This window comes from Andrographis paniculata, unplaced genomic scaffold (genome assembly GCF_009805555.1).
Source record: "Andrographis paniculata isolate CXL003 unplaced genomic scaffold, ASM980555v1 Contig51END, whole genome shotgun sequence".
Lineage (NCBI taxonomy): Eukaryota > Viridiplantae > Streptophyta > Magnoliopsida > Lamiales > Acanthaceae > Andrographis > Andrographis paniculata.
This window is the reverse complement of record NW_026137586.1, coordinates 2,169,805-2,186,397: the sequence shown is the minus strand read 5'-3', so window position 1 is coordinate 2,186,397 and position 16,593 is coordinate 2,169,805. Positions and strand designations below refer to the sequence as shown.

General features: G+C 33.6%; 1 protein-coding gene across 3 annotated transcripts; it reads left to right on the top strand.

Annotated features, from left to right (window-relative positions):
* Nucleotides 1-1,235: 1,235 nt before the first annotated feature.
* Nucleotides 1,236-15,216, top strand: LOC127253746 (aminodeoxychorismate synthase, chloroplastic). 3 transcript variants are annotated; one of them, XM_051278494.1, is made up of 16 exons: nucleotides 1,236-1,520; nucleotides 1,628-1,721; nucleotides 1,914-2,301; nucleotides 3,129-3,263; nucleotides 5,903-5,970; nucleotides 6,181-6,245; nucleotides 6,505-6,571; nucleotides 6,904-7,113; nucleotides 7,202-7,328; nucleotides 7,531-7,799; nucleotides 7,994-8,073; nucleotides 8,157-8,259; nucleotides 11,934-12,016; nucleotides 13,174-13,791; nucleotides 14,176-14,687; nucleotides 14,932-15,216. In XM_051278494.1, exons 3-16 carry the CDS (start codon nucleotides 1,992-1,994, stop codon nucleotides 14,949-14,951), a joined length of 2,667 nt encoding a protein of 888 aa, XP_051134451.1. In that variant the 5' UTR covers nucleotides 1,236-1,520; nucleotides 1,628-1,721; nucleotides 1,914-1,991; the 3' UTR covers nucleotides 14,952-15,216. The 3 variants fall into 3 exon arrangements, with proteins under 3 accessions (XP_051134451.1, XP_051134452.1, XP_051134453.1); XM_051278495.1 differs by having other exon boundaries at nucleotides 1,236-1,799; XM_051278496.1 differs by having other exon boundaries at nucleotides 1,236-1,721; nucleotides 3,132-3,263; nucleotides 14,932-15,215.
* The last annotated feature ends 1,377 nt before the right edge of the window (nucleotides 15,217-16,593 follow it).

Below are 16,593 nucleotides of genomic sequence, written 5' to 3'. Positions count from 1 at the left end.
ATTACTGATAGTTTTAATTTTATTGATTATTAATATAATTATTTTAATTATAAAAATAAATAAAATTACATTCCAAAATTATTACATTTTCAATAGCCTTAATTAGGGCTATAAATAGAAGAAATTATAATTTACTTTAATTATAAAATTAAATCAATTATTTTATTATCTTTAAAAATATATTTATTATAATTTTATTAATTATGATATATTTAATAATATTTTCTACATATTTATGTTATTGAAAAAATCAAAAATAATAAAAAAATTAGACAAAAAAGATTTTGGGGAGTGAACCCACGTCGATCTTTTATATATATATATAATATAAATTACAAAATATAATTAATTTTAATTTTATTGATTATTAATATAATTATTTTAATTATAAAAATAAATAAAATTAGATTCCAAATTTATTATATTTTCAATAGCCTTAATTAGGGGTATAAATTAACAAAATTATAATTTATTTTAATTATAAAATTAAATCAATTATTTTATTATCTTTTAAAATATATTTAGTATAATTTTATTAATTATGATATAGTTAATAGCATTTAATACATATTTATTTTATTAAAAAATCAAAAAAAAAATTTGATGGAATGGATCCCCGATCTCTTTTATATATATATATATATAGAAAGATAGATACTGGTGTGTTTATTTCTAACTAAATTTACAAATAAATAAATAAATAAAAATATTATCAACTTTTTTAAATAGGTTTGTAGGCCAGACTAGTCTTTTAACAAAAACTAGGCTAATCCTTTAAAAAATAAAAAATCAAGCTAACAGGCTTAGGTCAAATATTTTTAAAACAAACCAATCTTAGCTAAGGTCTAGCTTAGCCTATTTCCACCCTAATGGCCATCCTTTTTGGGGCGTCTCGGTCACCTGAGTTATCTAGCGTCCGTGTTCAGTCTCGGTCAACTAAATTTGATAAAATCTGATTTGAATGAGATCAAAATTGATAATTACGGTATTTTGGTTTTTGCTCAAAAATATAGATTGATAAAATAGATAATTACAAAAGTAATGACATAATTTTAGGGAATAATACGGAATAATGACGTAATTTTAGGGAGTAATACGATTGCATCATAAATATTTGTTAGAGGTAAATCATATTGGACAAAACTTCAAGATCCAACAATAACCAAACACAATCTTATGATTATGTAACCTAACAAATTTAATCTATAAATAGACAGAGAGAGAGAGTAAAGAAAGGAGAAGAATGTCTGGCAGTCGGTGGGGACTCCAAATCTAAATCCAATCGATTCCATCTTAATAGCAGGAAAAGGATAGGAAGGAGGAGTAAGGCCGAAGCACCAAATATTGCCATTGCCATTGCCATTGCCATTTCAGAATCAGAATCAGATTCAGTTGGAAGAAGAAGAAGAAGCTCCAATCTCATCAACCCTGCGCGCTTCAGAGTTAGTTGATCGATCCTACGGCTGGCTGCCGTATTCTTTATCTCACGATCTTCATTCACGTGGCAATTACGAATGGATGTGAGTTTTCCCACGTTGGCCCGAATTCCACCTTTGTATTTTTTCTGGTAATAGCTGATTTTCACTGCGTAATTTGCACCATTCATACACAACGCAACGTGAACCAGCCGACTCCACTCCAATGGCGCTATTGAGTTGCCAAGAAGGCTCATAAATCATGTGGACGGAGGTTTTTGCTAATGACTCCATTTACTCTCTGAGGTAAGTAGGGGTTTTACGTCCATCCCTCCTTTCGCAGGCGTCGCTTATCTTTGGCTATGGATTCTCACATCTGCTATGGCAAGAGCCTCTATGAACAAAGCCTAAGCGAGATATTGTTTTCGAACTTTTGAGATCTGTTGTTATTATTTTATTCATTGGGTAATATTGTTATTACTTTTTGTTTGTTTGCAGGGAATGACAGGGCTAGTTTATCTTTTATGAATTTGGAAATTTTGTTGGATTGAAAGCGAGACAGATTGAACTAACAGAATGAGTTTTACTTTTAGTTCACTTGAGATATCATTCTCTTGTTTCGAGAGCAATTCTCATAGCAAGAATTTGAAGCCACTTGCTCCTAAAGTTGCCATTAGGCTTGGTGGGTTGCGTGATGGGGTTGTGAGGAAGGCATATATTTCAAACCACTTAGTCCCTGGCCACTCAGAAGGTTCTCTTCTAGGGAAGAAACAGCTGAGTGCTCACGAACCACCTTCGAAGTTGGACTTAGTGCGGACATTGTTGATCGACAATTATGATAGTTATACATATAACATTTATCAAGAGCTATCAGTCATTAATGGATGTAAGATTTCTCTCTTTCTGCTATTACGGCTCTTATCTAAAGTTATCTGGTAGTACCTTGTGGTCAAATGACTTACCTATCTTTTTATGTGCTTTGTTTGAACTATTAGCATGGGAAATGTGTCTTTAAGGCCCGAAATACAATGTCAAGATGCAGTGCGGCTTAAATAAAAAGATTTTCATGTGGGTTTTTAACGTTTTCCATCCATGTTCAAACAACGCTTATCTATAACTCTGAGTGCATTTGGGAATACCTTTGACAGTAATATAAATGATATTTCTCAATGGCAAAGTTTCCAGTGGAGCTTCACTGTCAATAGTGAAAAGCGTATTTAGTGTTTGTTTTTCCTTTTTTCCATATTATTCTGTTTCCTATCACGTTTGGATTTATTAAAGAACTTTTTTTTTTTGTTGATGCCCATCGGTTGTGAGCAAGGACATGAGTATCTAATGTCAGCCATAGTGCCATACTATGTCTACACAATAATCTTGTTCTCTGATAGGTCTTGAGTTTCTAACATCTTTTTTGGGTCTATTAAGATTGTCGTTTACATGTTGCTTCAAGTATCATACAAAGGGCTACCTTCTAGGTAACTCCTAGTAAGTTCACTATTGTTCCACGATGATAGGTAAAATGAAGATGTATTTAGTGTTGTTACCAAATTAAATTAGAATCAGCACTATAATCGTTGCCCCCTTTATTGGATTCTAAGCTTTATTCTGTTCCTGTAAATAAATTGTTTGGATTCTGATAGTGGGAGTTGTAAATCTTGGTTATTGGAATAAATCTTTTAATACAGTTTACTTCTCTTTGTGTTGAAACTCTAGCAGTGCCTCCGGTGGTGATTCGCAACAATGAATGGTCTTGGGAAGATATTTGTCACTATCTGTATGAAGAGAAGGCATTTGACAATATTGTGATATCTCCTGGTCCTGGTTCTCCAATGTGTGCCTCTGATATAGGTAAGAGATTGCAATTCAATAATATCTTAACTATGTTTTTAAATGACCACACTGACTTTAGCATTTATATTGAATTTCAGATATCCCGTAATGTTCTTTTATTTTTCTGAAAGCAGATATTAGGTAACTGGATGTGATTTTGTCAGAATAAAACATTAAGCTTATCTTTAAGATTTTCATGAATGAGATAAGACTTCATGGGAGCTTTTTTTTTTCTTTTGAAGAATTTAATAATATATGTTGAGAGATGAGTTAGACTACAATACGAAGATAGAGACATAGGTAGAGATGAAAATAAAGCATTGAGAACTAAGAGTGTGAGAGCTAAGTAGAGAATGCCCCTAGAAAAGCTGAGCAAAGAAGATAGAAGAACTGAGGTTGCAACTGAACTGCATGATTGTTAGTCAACTCAGTTGCTGAGTGAGATATCTAGTGAAAAGGGGCTGGAACATTTAGAGATGTAGAAGTGGAGCTTTCTGATGTTCTCATTAACCTTCCAAGGAGGGAGGGTTGCTAGCACTCTGAACCCATGTTAAAACATTATTTTAGTCACACTCAACCTAAATCTGGGGTAATGGTCTAACCTAATCGAGGGCTGCTTGTTGGAGGGCACGGGGGATGGCTAATAACTCCGTGTTGTTTAGAATCTTCTATCCCAAAATTTTTGAAAGGATGGAGATGATATGTCCCAAATGGTCTCATATGACTGCTATAATACCAGGTGTGGAGTGGTACGAGTTTGAGAGCCACCGATAAGACCGGAAGCTGAAGAAACCGATAGGATTAGGCTTCCAAGGTAGTTTATCTTGCTATTAGCCAAAACAATGGCAGAGTGATCACTTTTACAAAAGGCACCCAAAGATCGCTTTCTCAATCAGACAAGGCACGAAAAAGAGTTATATCCCAAACCCATGTCTTGTTATCAAGATCTTGGATAGATCCTATATTAGAGCAAGCCAAGTAAAAGATGCCAGCAAAGACTGACTTTGAGGTTGTGGTCATTCCCATCCAACAACCAAAGTTGCCTTCTAAGCTTTATAGATATTGCCCCAAGTTGTAGAAAAGGCTAAATGGAGAAGGGTTATATATTATATTTACCGCAGATGACTTTTCTCCATAGTGCTTTTGTATTTTGGAATCCCCACACCTATTTTTGTCAGCATAGCTTTGTTCAAGATATCTAGGGAGATAAGGCCAATGCCCATTGACTGTTTCTTTTACTGAGAGCAGCGTTCCAATTAGATAGCACATTTTTCTTGGCAGTCACCCCAAATGATACTCCAACTTTTGGATTCTAGTGAATGGAGGATTTGCGTTGGAATATACAACACATATAGGAAGTGAAGAGAGGATGGTTCAGAAAGACTGATTGGATTGGCGTAGCTCTTCCATTGAAGGAAAGGAGTTTGGCTTTCCACCCACTCATTCTTAAATCAACCTTCTTGAGGACTGAATTCCACATCAATATCCGGCTACTTTTCATACCAATAGGAGCCCTGAGATGTTTAAGGGGAATGGTCCCAACTGAGCATTTAATGGATTAAGCTAAGTAGATGATGAAATATGGGAGAAGTCTATAAATAATGCACTTTTGTGAAATTAGTCTTGACTCCAGTAACTAGCTAAAAGCATTTCAAGATCTGTTTGATAGCCAAGAGAGACTATACGCTTGCATCACTGAAAATGGTTATGTTCTCTGCAAATTGAAGGCGAGATAAGATTGGGCTAGATCTCCCACGTTTCACACCTTTGAAGACTCCCAAGAGATAGCTCTGCTTAGAAGACTATTTGGGAGTTCCCTAATGATAATGGATAAATATGAAGAGAGAGAATCTCCTTGACTAATACAGTTTGAATGCATTCTATCACGGGATGGGATTATTGAATGCTACTTTAATTCATTGATAACAAACTTTTATCCATTAAAATGAACATATGATTTGATTGGGATAATAATTTTTACAACCCAAACCATCTAAGTAATGATGGCCTGACTTTCATCATCTCAAGATCCAGAAGTACACTTAGTCTGAAGGATGAGTAATGTTAGCTTTATGCCTATGTTAATAGATAAGAACTCATCATTATCCATTAAAAGCCCAGCATAAATTAACTAGAGATAAAAGAATCTGTCTTACATATAACATTTAATAAACATCCAAATAATCATTTAAGTCTTCAATCCCATACAGGAATGAGTAAACATAGCCTTAATGTAAAACTGGGTGCAAGTGGCACCGGGTGTAAAGTGGCATTTATACCAGTGTCTTTGATTCTTGATGGGAAAATTGACTTAATGATTCAATCTGAAATCTTTGTGGATAGTTTATGGAACGAACCACATGTTTGATCATTTGTGTTTCTGCATTAAAACTAGCCAAGGATGTGTTAGTTCACTCAATAACCAAGAAAGAGAACTCTTGCCAAATAAGATCCATGCATGAAAATTTACTTTTTTGTTCCCAGACAACCCCAAGTAAAAAAGTTGTACTTTGCTTCAAAACAGTTGCATGGAGCACCACTTCCTTTTTGGTTGGAATGACACTTGTTTCTTTAAACCCCATATTTATAGCTCAAATAATATCTGTTCTTTGATGAACTTGTTTTTTTCTAAACCTTGACTATTTTGAACGTTTCAGGAATATGCCTCAGGTTATTGCTTGAATGTAGTGACATCCCTGTTTTAGGAGTTTGCCTTGGTCACCAGGTATATGGTCTTTCACAAAATGCTGGCATGTCCAGGCTCGCTGTGTTAATTGATTCCTATTTAGTTTATAGCACTTCTAATGCTTGATTCCCTTGCATCTTTCTGGTTTGATTGATTCAGTTTTGATGTTTTCATCAGTTTGCTCTCACATACAACCTTCTACCCACACTGTAATGTTCAACTGACACAGGCTAGTGCAATAATTTACAGGCTTTAGGTTATGTTCACGGTGCCGAGGTTGTTCATGCTCCAGAACCTGTTCATGGACGCTTGAGGTAAGATAAGTTTGTATTTCATGTTTTTCTTTAGGCATGGTTAGCTACAAGGTATTGCTCTGGTAGGGTGATTTATACAATTCTCATGGATGGAGGTGCTTATGAGTCAAATCCCACATATTCCAATTGAGGGTGTTTAAAATGAAAAGTTAGATTCTGAACTCTAAGCTATGAAGTTGTTTTTCCATTAATGGGTAAGGAAATGGTGTTATTTATGTTTTTGACTTTCATGTGATTGTTTTCTTTTTAATTCTTGCAGTGAAATCGAGCATAACAACTGTGGACTATTCCATGGGATTCCTTCAGGACAAAATTCCGGATTTAAGGTCAATTCAATACAGTGAAAGTGACTCATCATATCTTCAGCCATACCAAATTATTTTATCAACATACTGATATCTCATAGATTTCACATTGCTCCTGAGCGTTAATTTACTTGATAGTTTAGTTTGAAGACTTGCCTCATGCATACACACACACACACACACATATTATTTGTTTCCATGGCTTGTACCCTACCATTCATTGTAAAAGAAATATGTGGTATTTGTTTGATTCCATCTAATCTTATAAATTATTAATATCATATACCGTAACTCCCACATGAGATTCGAATTGACAAATCAGTTTTAATATTTTGTGAGTTGACTTGATGCAGGTTGTCCGGTATCACTCCCTTGTAATAGACCAATACACACTTCCCACAGAGCTTATACCTATAGCCTGGACTTCATCTGAAAACAACACCTTTCTCGGAATCAAAAACTCTGATTCCTACCTCAATGGATATGAAAGTCAAGTTGTTCCACAAAGTGACAAACTTCTCATGGGTATTATGCACTCCAATAGGCCTCATTATGGTTTGCAGGTTAATAATCATCCTGAATTTGGATTACGTGGTGTGATTTTTCTTAGGTATTTCCTCCTCAAATCAATTGACTTAATCTTCAATCCAGTTCCATCCAGAGAGCATTGCTACATGTCATGGGAGGCAAATATTAAAAAATTTTGCTGATATCACGAAGACCTACTGGTTTGGATTAAGGTCAACGTTGAATAGAGAGAGGAATGTTCATTATGCTGGTAATCTACTTCAAACACACCATGTGGCTCTTTTCCATGGATTTCTTACTTTGAGTTGTAAAAATAACTAGGGAAAAAACATGTCTATAAATATATTCTTTTGGATGGTATTCATGGTATAAATACTGGAAAGCAATAACTAGTGGAGTCCATGTCCATGTTAGTGTCATTTCTGTCACTCTGAGCAGGGAACTTTGCTTAGCATGCATGCAGGTGCCTAATGGAGCTCAATTGTTCCAAAATGTTTCCAGGAGGAAGCATTTGGTGAATCGTAATGACAAGAAGCATGTGAGCAATGGTAACTCGATTAACTCCTCACAGTCAAGAATTGCAGCGTCTCTCAAGTTAAAATGGAGAAAAGTTGAATGTTCTGTGAGCCAAGTTGGTGGAGCTGCAAGCATATTCTGTGAGCTGTTTGGAAAACAAGATCCTGGAAACACATATTGGCTCGATAGTTCCTCAACAGAACCGGTTCTTTTTCTCCTTCATCCTCTCTGAATTTCCTTGCACAAACCCTTCTGGTAGCAACTAATAGAACATGATGTGCATATGCTAGCATATACATATCTCTATATACATAGAGAGAGGCAGGGAGGGCTGAGTTTTCTACGAGGATGCCAAGTTTCAGTTTATGTTTCTGAAAACAAACCTTCTTGTGTTTGTAGATCAGAGCACGCTTTTCTTTTATGGGTGGTAAAGGTGGGCCTCTATGGAGACAACTGACATTTAGATTGTCAAACAACAGGTTCTAGTCACATGTATTTGCAAGATCTATTTTGACTTTCATTCTTTACTATTGATCTGAGTTTTAGATTTTGATGTTTGCAGTAATATGGCACATAATAATGGAGGCTATCTATCAATTGAAGATTCTGAGGGTTCTATTACAAGTCTATATTTGGAGGATGGATTTTTTAACTTTTTGAACAAGGTAATTGACCGATCTTATTTAATTACTGAATGTGTATATAACCACATGCACACTTTCTTTAAAGCCACAAGAATTCCTTTTTACTTGGGAATAGATTATAGATGACACATTTCCTTGTTGATGATATCTGATAGATATACTATTCTCACCATCTGCCAAAACATCATTTTAGAAACAAAAGTGACCAGAGTTTCAAGTGCAAAAATGTGATTTTGTGATAATCATATACTTGGACTTCTGGATTTCCTTTCGTTTCTCTCACTATCCATATTAGTATCATTTTGTTTAATCAGGTTATCGTAGTAATAGTAAATCATTCCTTAATATGTGAGAAATTTTAAATCATTCCTTAATATGTGAGAAATTTTCGAAATTACATTTTTGTCAATCTAAAGTAGTGGTTCTATTTGTTTTGCCTACTGGAACCTACATTCTGGTTAAGTTGTGAACTTTCAAGGGATTCACTTCATGTATTTTGCGCAACTTATTATTCTGCCGCCCTCTTCTAGCACAACTTTCTTGAAGCATAACTGGAACAAATTATTTAGAAGGTCTTGAATGTGGATATTTTCTCACTTCTGATTATTTGCCCACTAATTATTTTGGATTAATCTAAGCATCAACTACTGCTGTTACTAATAAACAAGCAACAAGACAGGCTAAAATAGTTAGCGTTAATATGTCAATACAATTCAACTTTTGCAAGGTAGTTCATAGTTGTCAATAGCACTAATAGTGGTGTAGCGGAATGGAGCAACAATCCACCGCTACCGCCGGTCTGCGATGCCGCCTTTACTCAATAGCGGCATAGCGACTTTTAGCAGTGCGGAGAAAAGCTGAGTGGAACACTTATCTTTATTATAAGAGCATATTTGTTATCTGATAAATGTAGAATTTATGGCTTTGTTCTTCCTAATTTTTCTCTCTTACGTTTTTTCCAAAAATATACGATTTCTATACTTCACATAAAATTATTTTTTCCAACATTCTCCAAACAAACACACTCATACTACTACCTCCATCCATGAAATATATGTTCATATGAGCTGAACACTAGATTTAAATAATATAATATTATATTGGTTGATTGTGATATAAAGTAAAGGTATTTTGGTAAGTATATGGGTGAGTTAATAAGGTGAAAGACAATTTTGGATACATTGAGTGTGTAGATGTTGGTGGCATATATGTAAATAGGTAGAATATTGAAGGGTATAAAAAAAAGAGTGTGTAAGAGTTATTTGCTAAAAATGAAAAGTGCATATTTTTTGTGGACAAATAGAAAAAGAAAAACTCAAAAGTTTTGTGGACAAACAAAAAAGAGTTTTCTTTTTTTGTTTGTCCACAAAAGTTATGCATTTTTTATTTATAACAAATAACCTCTACGTACTTCTTAATTTATACCGTTCAACATTACATTTATTTACAAAAATGCCACAACTACTTACATATTCAATCTATCAGAACTTTCTTTCACTTCATTAACTCACTCATATATTTCTCAAAATACCTCTACTTTATGTCACAATCAATTAATATAATACTGTATTTATTAAAACTCATGTTCAACCCAAATGAGCATACATTTGGTGGACGGAGGGATTAGTATATTATAGCTACTATTAGTTCTAGAAAGGAAAAAATATTGTGCAATGTAGAATATTATGCAATGCAACGAACAGACAATGAAGAATAGAAAATATTTATACAAAAGTAGCAGTGTGGATAGTAAAAATTAGAAAGAAAATTATTTATCGGATTTTGAACCTTATTAATTTTGATTGTCTATACCTCATAGTAGTTGTGATCTAGTTGTTTTTCCTTATATAATTATTTATGATTATATATTTTATGCAATTTTATTGGTTTAAATGCTAATCATGAGATTAATCTATAGAAAAGAAATTATTGTAAATTTGTATATATAATAATATTATTCTGAAAATTTTAAATTGCGGTCGTTCTGCTACCCGTCATAGCATTTTAAAGGTTGATCGTTATGTAACACTGTCCGAGATTAGCAACTATGGATGGGTTTACACACACATGCATAGATAATAACCCGATTACTTATCAAACTCTTATCTACAATGTTCCTATCCTAATCTAACTTTATCTAGACCAATGTTTATCTATACAGTCAACAGTCCCCTGTCAAGTAGGACTACATATATTTATTATCGCCAACTTGTTACAAAGTAGTTGATCTTACTTCATTGAATACTTTAGTGAATCATCTCCAAGCTGATCTTCGAACTTGACATATCTCATAGAGATAAATCCTTCTAGGGCTTTGCCAAGAACAATTTGACAGTTGACTTCAGTACGCTTTATGCCTTCATGGAATGCTAGATAGATGCAATTTGTAAGGTGGCTTGGTTGTCACACTTTAGTTTTGCTGGAAGATCAAGTTTGTGGCTAATCTCTCTCTATAAATTATTGAATCCATATCATTGCATGGACAAATTCTTCCATGACAACATTAAGCTTTAACTATAGATCACGAGACTGTTTTGTTTCTTTCGCCAAAATACAAAATTGCCTCCTACAAAAACACAATATTCTAAAGTAAACCTCATATCATCTTTACACTAAACATAGTTTGCATGAGAAAGCATTCAATTTTAGAGTGATGACCATGTCTGAAGTAGGATAGACCTCACCCCAATGCTCATTTTTAGTAACAAAATAGTTGCTCTAGCGAGGACCAATGATTAATTATAAGTGAATTCATAAATTGACTTATGAGAATAACTGCAAATGAAATATTAGGGCGAGTTATTGTCAAATAGTTCAACTTTCCAACAAGTCTTTGATGCCTCTTAGGGTCTATTTGGTTTGAGGAGAATGGACAAGGGAGGGGAGGGGAAGGAAAAAATATTACAATTACTTCGTTGGTTCTATTTTTTTTAAAGTAGAAAAGGGAAGGGAGGACAGGGAATATAAAATGAACTTATTTTGATTTTCCTCAAAATTGGGGGAATTTGGAGGGGAGAAAAAGATGTTTTTTTTATTAAATACTTTATTTTTCTTTATCTATATAATATCATGAGCAAAATAGTAAAATTATTCTATTTTCCTTTCTCTTTCCTACCTAACAAAATACAAAAATACTATTTTATTTCACATCTCATCCCTTCCCTTCCATGAATCAAACACACTATTACAATTTTAATATTTATCACGTTGGCAAAATATATCCTTTACGTTTGCAAAAGTCGTCATTTCTGTCCTCCGGCTACGACGGGCGGTCAGAGGACCTAAATGGCAACTTTTGCAAGCATGTAGGATATATTTTGCTAACGATATAAATAAATGACAAAAGTGATAATTGAGTATATACGTGAAGGATATTTTTTGCAATTTTCTCTTGTAGGATTATTATGATTAGATACTAGATTTTATTTGTTAGACAGATGATCTACCAATTAAGTGTATTCTCTTTTCTTTTTCTCTTGGAGTGATTTAAAATAATATTCCCCCCTATTTAAGTATACAAATCTAGTTCTAATTTAGTGATCTAGGTCACTCAACATTCTTGTTGTAAAGTGATTTACATATTGGGCTACTTAGTTTGGTCCTTCGATTATCTCTATTAAAATTTTATTCAGTTGGCATGCATATAATTTTGAATATATCAAGTTCATGCAGTTACTTTTGACCGATGTTTTTAGGAGCTTGCGTCGTTTCGCTATGATGAAAAAGAGTATGAAGGATTGCCTTTTGATTTCTATGGTGGCTTTATTGGTTACATCGGGTATGCTAGCTCTTTCATCATCTGCATACATGTTCACGTCTTCTTTTGTTCTTATTTGACATACTGTGTTTGATATCTTGTTATTGTTGGGTGAGGAACACCATAAACTTACCGTGTTCAATACTTCCATATTAGATTCGATTATTTTTAAAAATATTCAATTTTTGTGCAATTTTTTAGTAGAAGGAAACAAGCATATTTGTAGTACCCAATTCAGGGCTTTTGAAATTATGTCTGCTCATTTTATGTTCTTATTGCATTTGAATAGACATACCTATACATTCTGAGACAATCATATATTTCTTGGAATCTCTCTGAATCACAGAAATTCCATCTCTCCTTTATTTTTTTTTAACAAATGAAGATTATTTTGTAGTTTAAAATTCTTGAAGGGATCCTGAAAATAGGTGGCCCCAGATTTATTTTGCATACCATGCAAAACTCAATTGTTTCTCTTGTTTGTTACTCTCCCAGATGCAATTGTACCAAATTGAATTATGGAAACTTTCTTTATCCATGGAACAAAGAAGCATATGTTTAACATAATTCCTCTACTGCAAGTTAGCCTGAGTTTGAATAACATTTCACATGCACTGTATAAAACATATGATGGATCCCTTAAAAATTTCTAGTGCCTATTGTGAATATTGTTCCACATTTGCTAAATGTGTGGGATCTCCCCTAGTATATAAGGGTGAAAGGCCACTCCACCTATCACCAGTTAGTTTTAGGTTGGATGCCCGGATCTCTTTTTAACATGGTATCAGAGCCATAGTGTTCGTATTGGGTTTGGATCCAGTATGGATTTTTGAGATTATCATTTCAGGGGGGGAGTGTTGAATATTGTCTCACATTGCTAAATGTGTGGGATCTCCCCTAGTATATAAGGGTGAAGGGCCACTCCACCTATCACTAATTGGTTTTAGGTTGGATATCCGGATTCCTTCTTAACACCTATGAAGTATAAACATGCATTATATACTCTCTATGTGCTGGATAGACGACATTCTAGTTTTTCCAGATTCAAATTAGGTTTGCATGTATCCTGATCATGACATATCTCCCTCCTTTCTGACTTAATTGAGTTCTTCATCTTATTCCCTTATTTTATTAGTGACATGCTTACTAAACAATATGATTGTATTTCTCGAATGCAGGTATGACCTAAAAATTGAATGCGGGGCTTCCTCAAATTGCCACAAATCAAGCACCCCTGATGCTTGTCTTTTCTTTACAGATAATCTTATTGTAATAGATCATCAATGTGATGATATTTATGTTATGTCATTACACGATGAGAATATCATTGAAACTCCCTGGTTAGATGACACTGAGTTGAAACTTCTTGAGATGAAAGGTTGTCCCCCTGGAAAATCCTTATCTCGGGAATCTGGATTTTCCTTGGAACATTCAGAAGGTGAAGGGTTTTCAGTTGAGAAATCGAGGGAGCAATACATCAAGGATGTTGAAACTTGTCAGAAATACATAAAAGATGGAGAGAGCTATGAGTTGTGTCTCACAACGCAGATGAGAAAGAGATTAGGCGAAATACAACCCCTGGGACTTTATCTTAATCTCCGGGAAAAAAATCCAGCTCCCTATGCTGCTTGGCTTAATTTTTCCAAACAAAATTTATGCATTTTCTGTTCTTCACCTGAGAGATTTCTTCGGTTGGACCGGAATGGCATCCTAGAAGCAAAGCCCATCAAAGGAACTATAGCTCGTGGAGCATCTCCGAAGGAAGATGAACTACACAAGCTACAGCTGCAGCACAGGTAATGAATCTGTGACTTTTTCAAATTGACTTATAACAGCTCAAGTATATGGATAAATTGAACATTACCAGTGATGAAGTATGAAATATTTTAAACAATTCCTATAAAAAAATATGTATTGTCGAGTCCCCTTATATTTAGTAAAAGCTCCAAATAAACCCACCACAAAACTAAAAGAAACCATATTATGGAAGTAAATTGCAGGTTTTTAAACATGAGGGGCTGTTTTGTTTAACTTTTTCTTTGAAAATTTTTTTTTTTTTTTTTTTTTGCACATTTGGGAATCCAGAGTTCTGACTGTTTCAATACCCAATCTTTATTTTGATCGAATATGTGTTTGAGGTTCTTGTTAAGATGGGTCTTGACTCTTACAATCATCTACAGTGAGAAAGATCAAGCTGAAAACTTAATGATTGTCGATCTTCTGAGGAATGACCTGGGGCGGGTTTGTGAGCCAGGCTCTATTCATGTGCCACATCTGATGGAAATCGAATCATATGCTACTGTCCACACTATGGTAAGTACAATACAAGGGAAAAAAAGATCAAATGTCAGCGCTGTCGACTGTGTCCAGGCAGCATTTCCCGGCGGGTCAATGACTGGTGCACCAAAGTTGAGATCAATGGAAATTCTGGACTCACTGGAAAGTACTTCAAGAGGCGTTTACTCTGGATGCATCGGGTATTTCTCGTACAACCAAACATTTGATCTGAATATAGTCATCAGGACTATTGTTGTACATGAAGGTGAGGCTTCCATTGGAGCTGGAGGCGCCATCACAGCTCTTTCAAATACCAACGATGAGTATGAAGAAATGTTGCTGAAAACCCGAGCTCCCAGTAAGGCTGTTATCGAATATCTGAAGAGCACAAACTCTATGCTGCACGCACGAAAAGGTTAGAACACAAATTCATACCTACAGTTATTTCACACTTGCATTACTCTTTCTAGAGAAAGATATGAAGTTCAGTGTCTTTTCGAGCATGTTTTAGAAATAAACTATTTATTATTAGTTTATGGAGCTGTGTCATAGTCAAATCTTCGTGCTTGGTTTGGTTAATTCATCGGTATCTTCAAGTTCAAGAATTGATTTGCTGCGGCTTTTTCTTAAAACATTTTTTTTTTTTTTTTGTTCTTAAGGATTTACAAGAGCTACTTGAAAGATGATGGAGTTGGCATGCTTAACATATTATGATGAAGGCATATTATTGATTCATTTTTCTCATTTAGTTGTCAAGAATATATTAAGATTTGGAATGGAATTTTTGCACTAACATTGATGGATATTTATACTTTCTTGATGAGGCGACGGGATTGTGTTTGAGGTTTGCTTTATCCCATCTCATAATTCTCATTAGATATTAATGAAGCCACATGTTCTGTCATTTAAGATTAGGGGGAAAAATAAATAATATGTTGGATATTAGTTTTTTTAAAAAAGTTTATTTTGGTAGTTTAAGTGGATCGTGTAAAAATTGGTGTATCTTATTATATTTGTATGATATTTGAGCATACATTATTATTATTATTATTATTATTATTATTACTAAGGTAAACTGTTTTTTTTTTTTTTTTTTCCGTAACTAGACCCCTTGTCATTTTAGTCCCATAAGTAAAGTCGGTTGCAAACTAGTCTCATAAGTGAAAATTTTTCGTTATTTTAATCTTCCGGCGCCGGAGACACTCGCGTGGCTCGCCGGAGGCCACGTGTCCGGATACGTGGATTTTATTTATTATTATTTTTTTAATTTTTTTGTTTTCTTAATTTGGTCCAATTAAAAAAAGAATTACAAAATTATAAAAAAAAAATGAAAAATAAAATTCAGGTGTCGTTGACGTAGCGGGACACTTAGCGGACACGTGGCTTTCGGCGAGCTACGCAGGCGTCTCCAGCGATGAAGGACTAAAACAACGAAAATTTTTCACTTATGAGATTGGTTTGTGACATGTTCTACGGGTCGGGACAAAAAAAATAGTTTACTTTTATTACTATTTTGGTAACAAGCATCCATGTCATTCACAACTTATAGAATCATTAGAAAGAAAATTGCTAAAAGTGCGCACTGCTTAAATTTCGGGTCGAGTCTAATATCATGCAAACTAAACTTATAGTAAATCACACTAGACGGATCATATGTGATAGGTGAAAGACCGTTTGAAACCATGACCTCCTCGAGGATTTTCTTGCCGAGTCAAAATAAAATAAATTCGCACAACAAACATTTTGGAAAGGCAAGTCTAATAAATATGTCACACGTGGCAGGTGGACTTCACAGCAGTGGCAAATGGACACAATTTTTGTTTTAGTGTGTCCATAATAGTTAGAAATTTTTATTTTTATAAACTTATCAATATTAAATATATTTATAAATATAAATTAATTTAATTAAATTTTTAATTTTGTTTATGCTTTAGTCAAAGATTATTTTTATTTCTATCTTTAACCAATATTTGTATTTATATTTAAAATTTTTCAAACTTTTTTATAAAATTAATTTATACTATTAATTATAAAAATATTTTTTATTTAATTATATTTATAATTTTATTTTTTATAAAATAATATTTATATAATTTATAGTATTTTATTAAGATATAATATTTAAAATATTTAAATATATATTAACTTTTATTTTAAAAATACGATTTATATAAAATTCAAACTCTAAGTTTGATAATATATTATCATTAATTTACTTAAAATTTATTATTATTATGAAGTGGGCAATTTTCAATAAAATTTCTATTTCTTATTACAAATTTTTATTTATCTCCTATATGTAAATTTTTTTTTTTTTACTC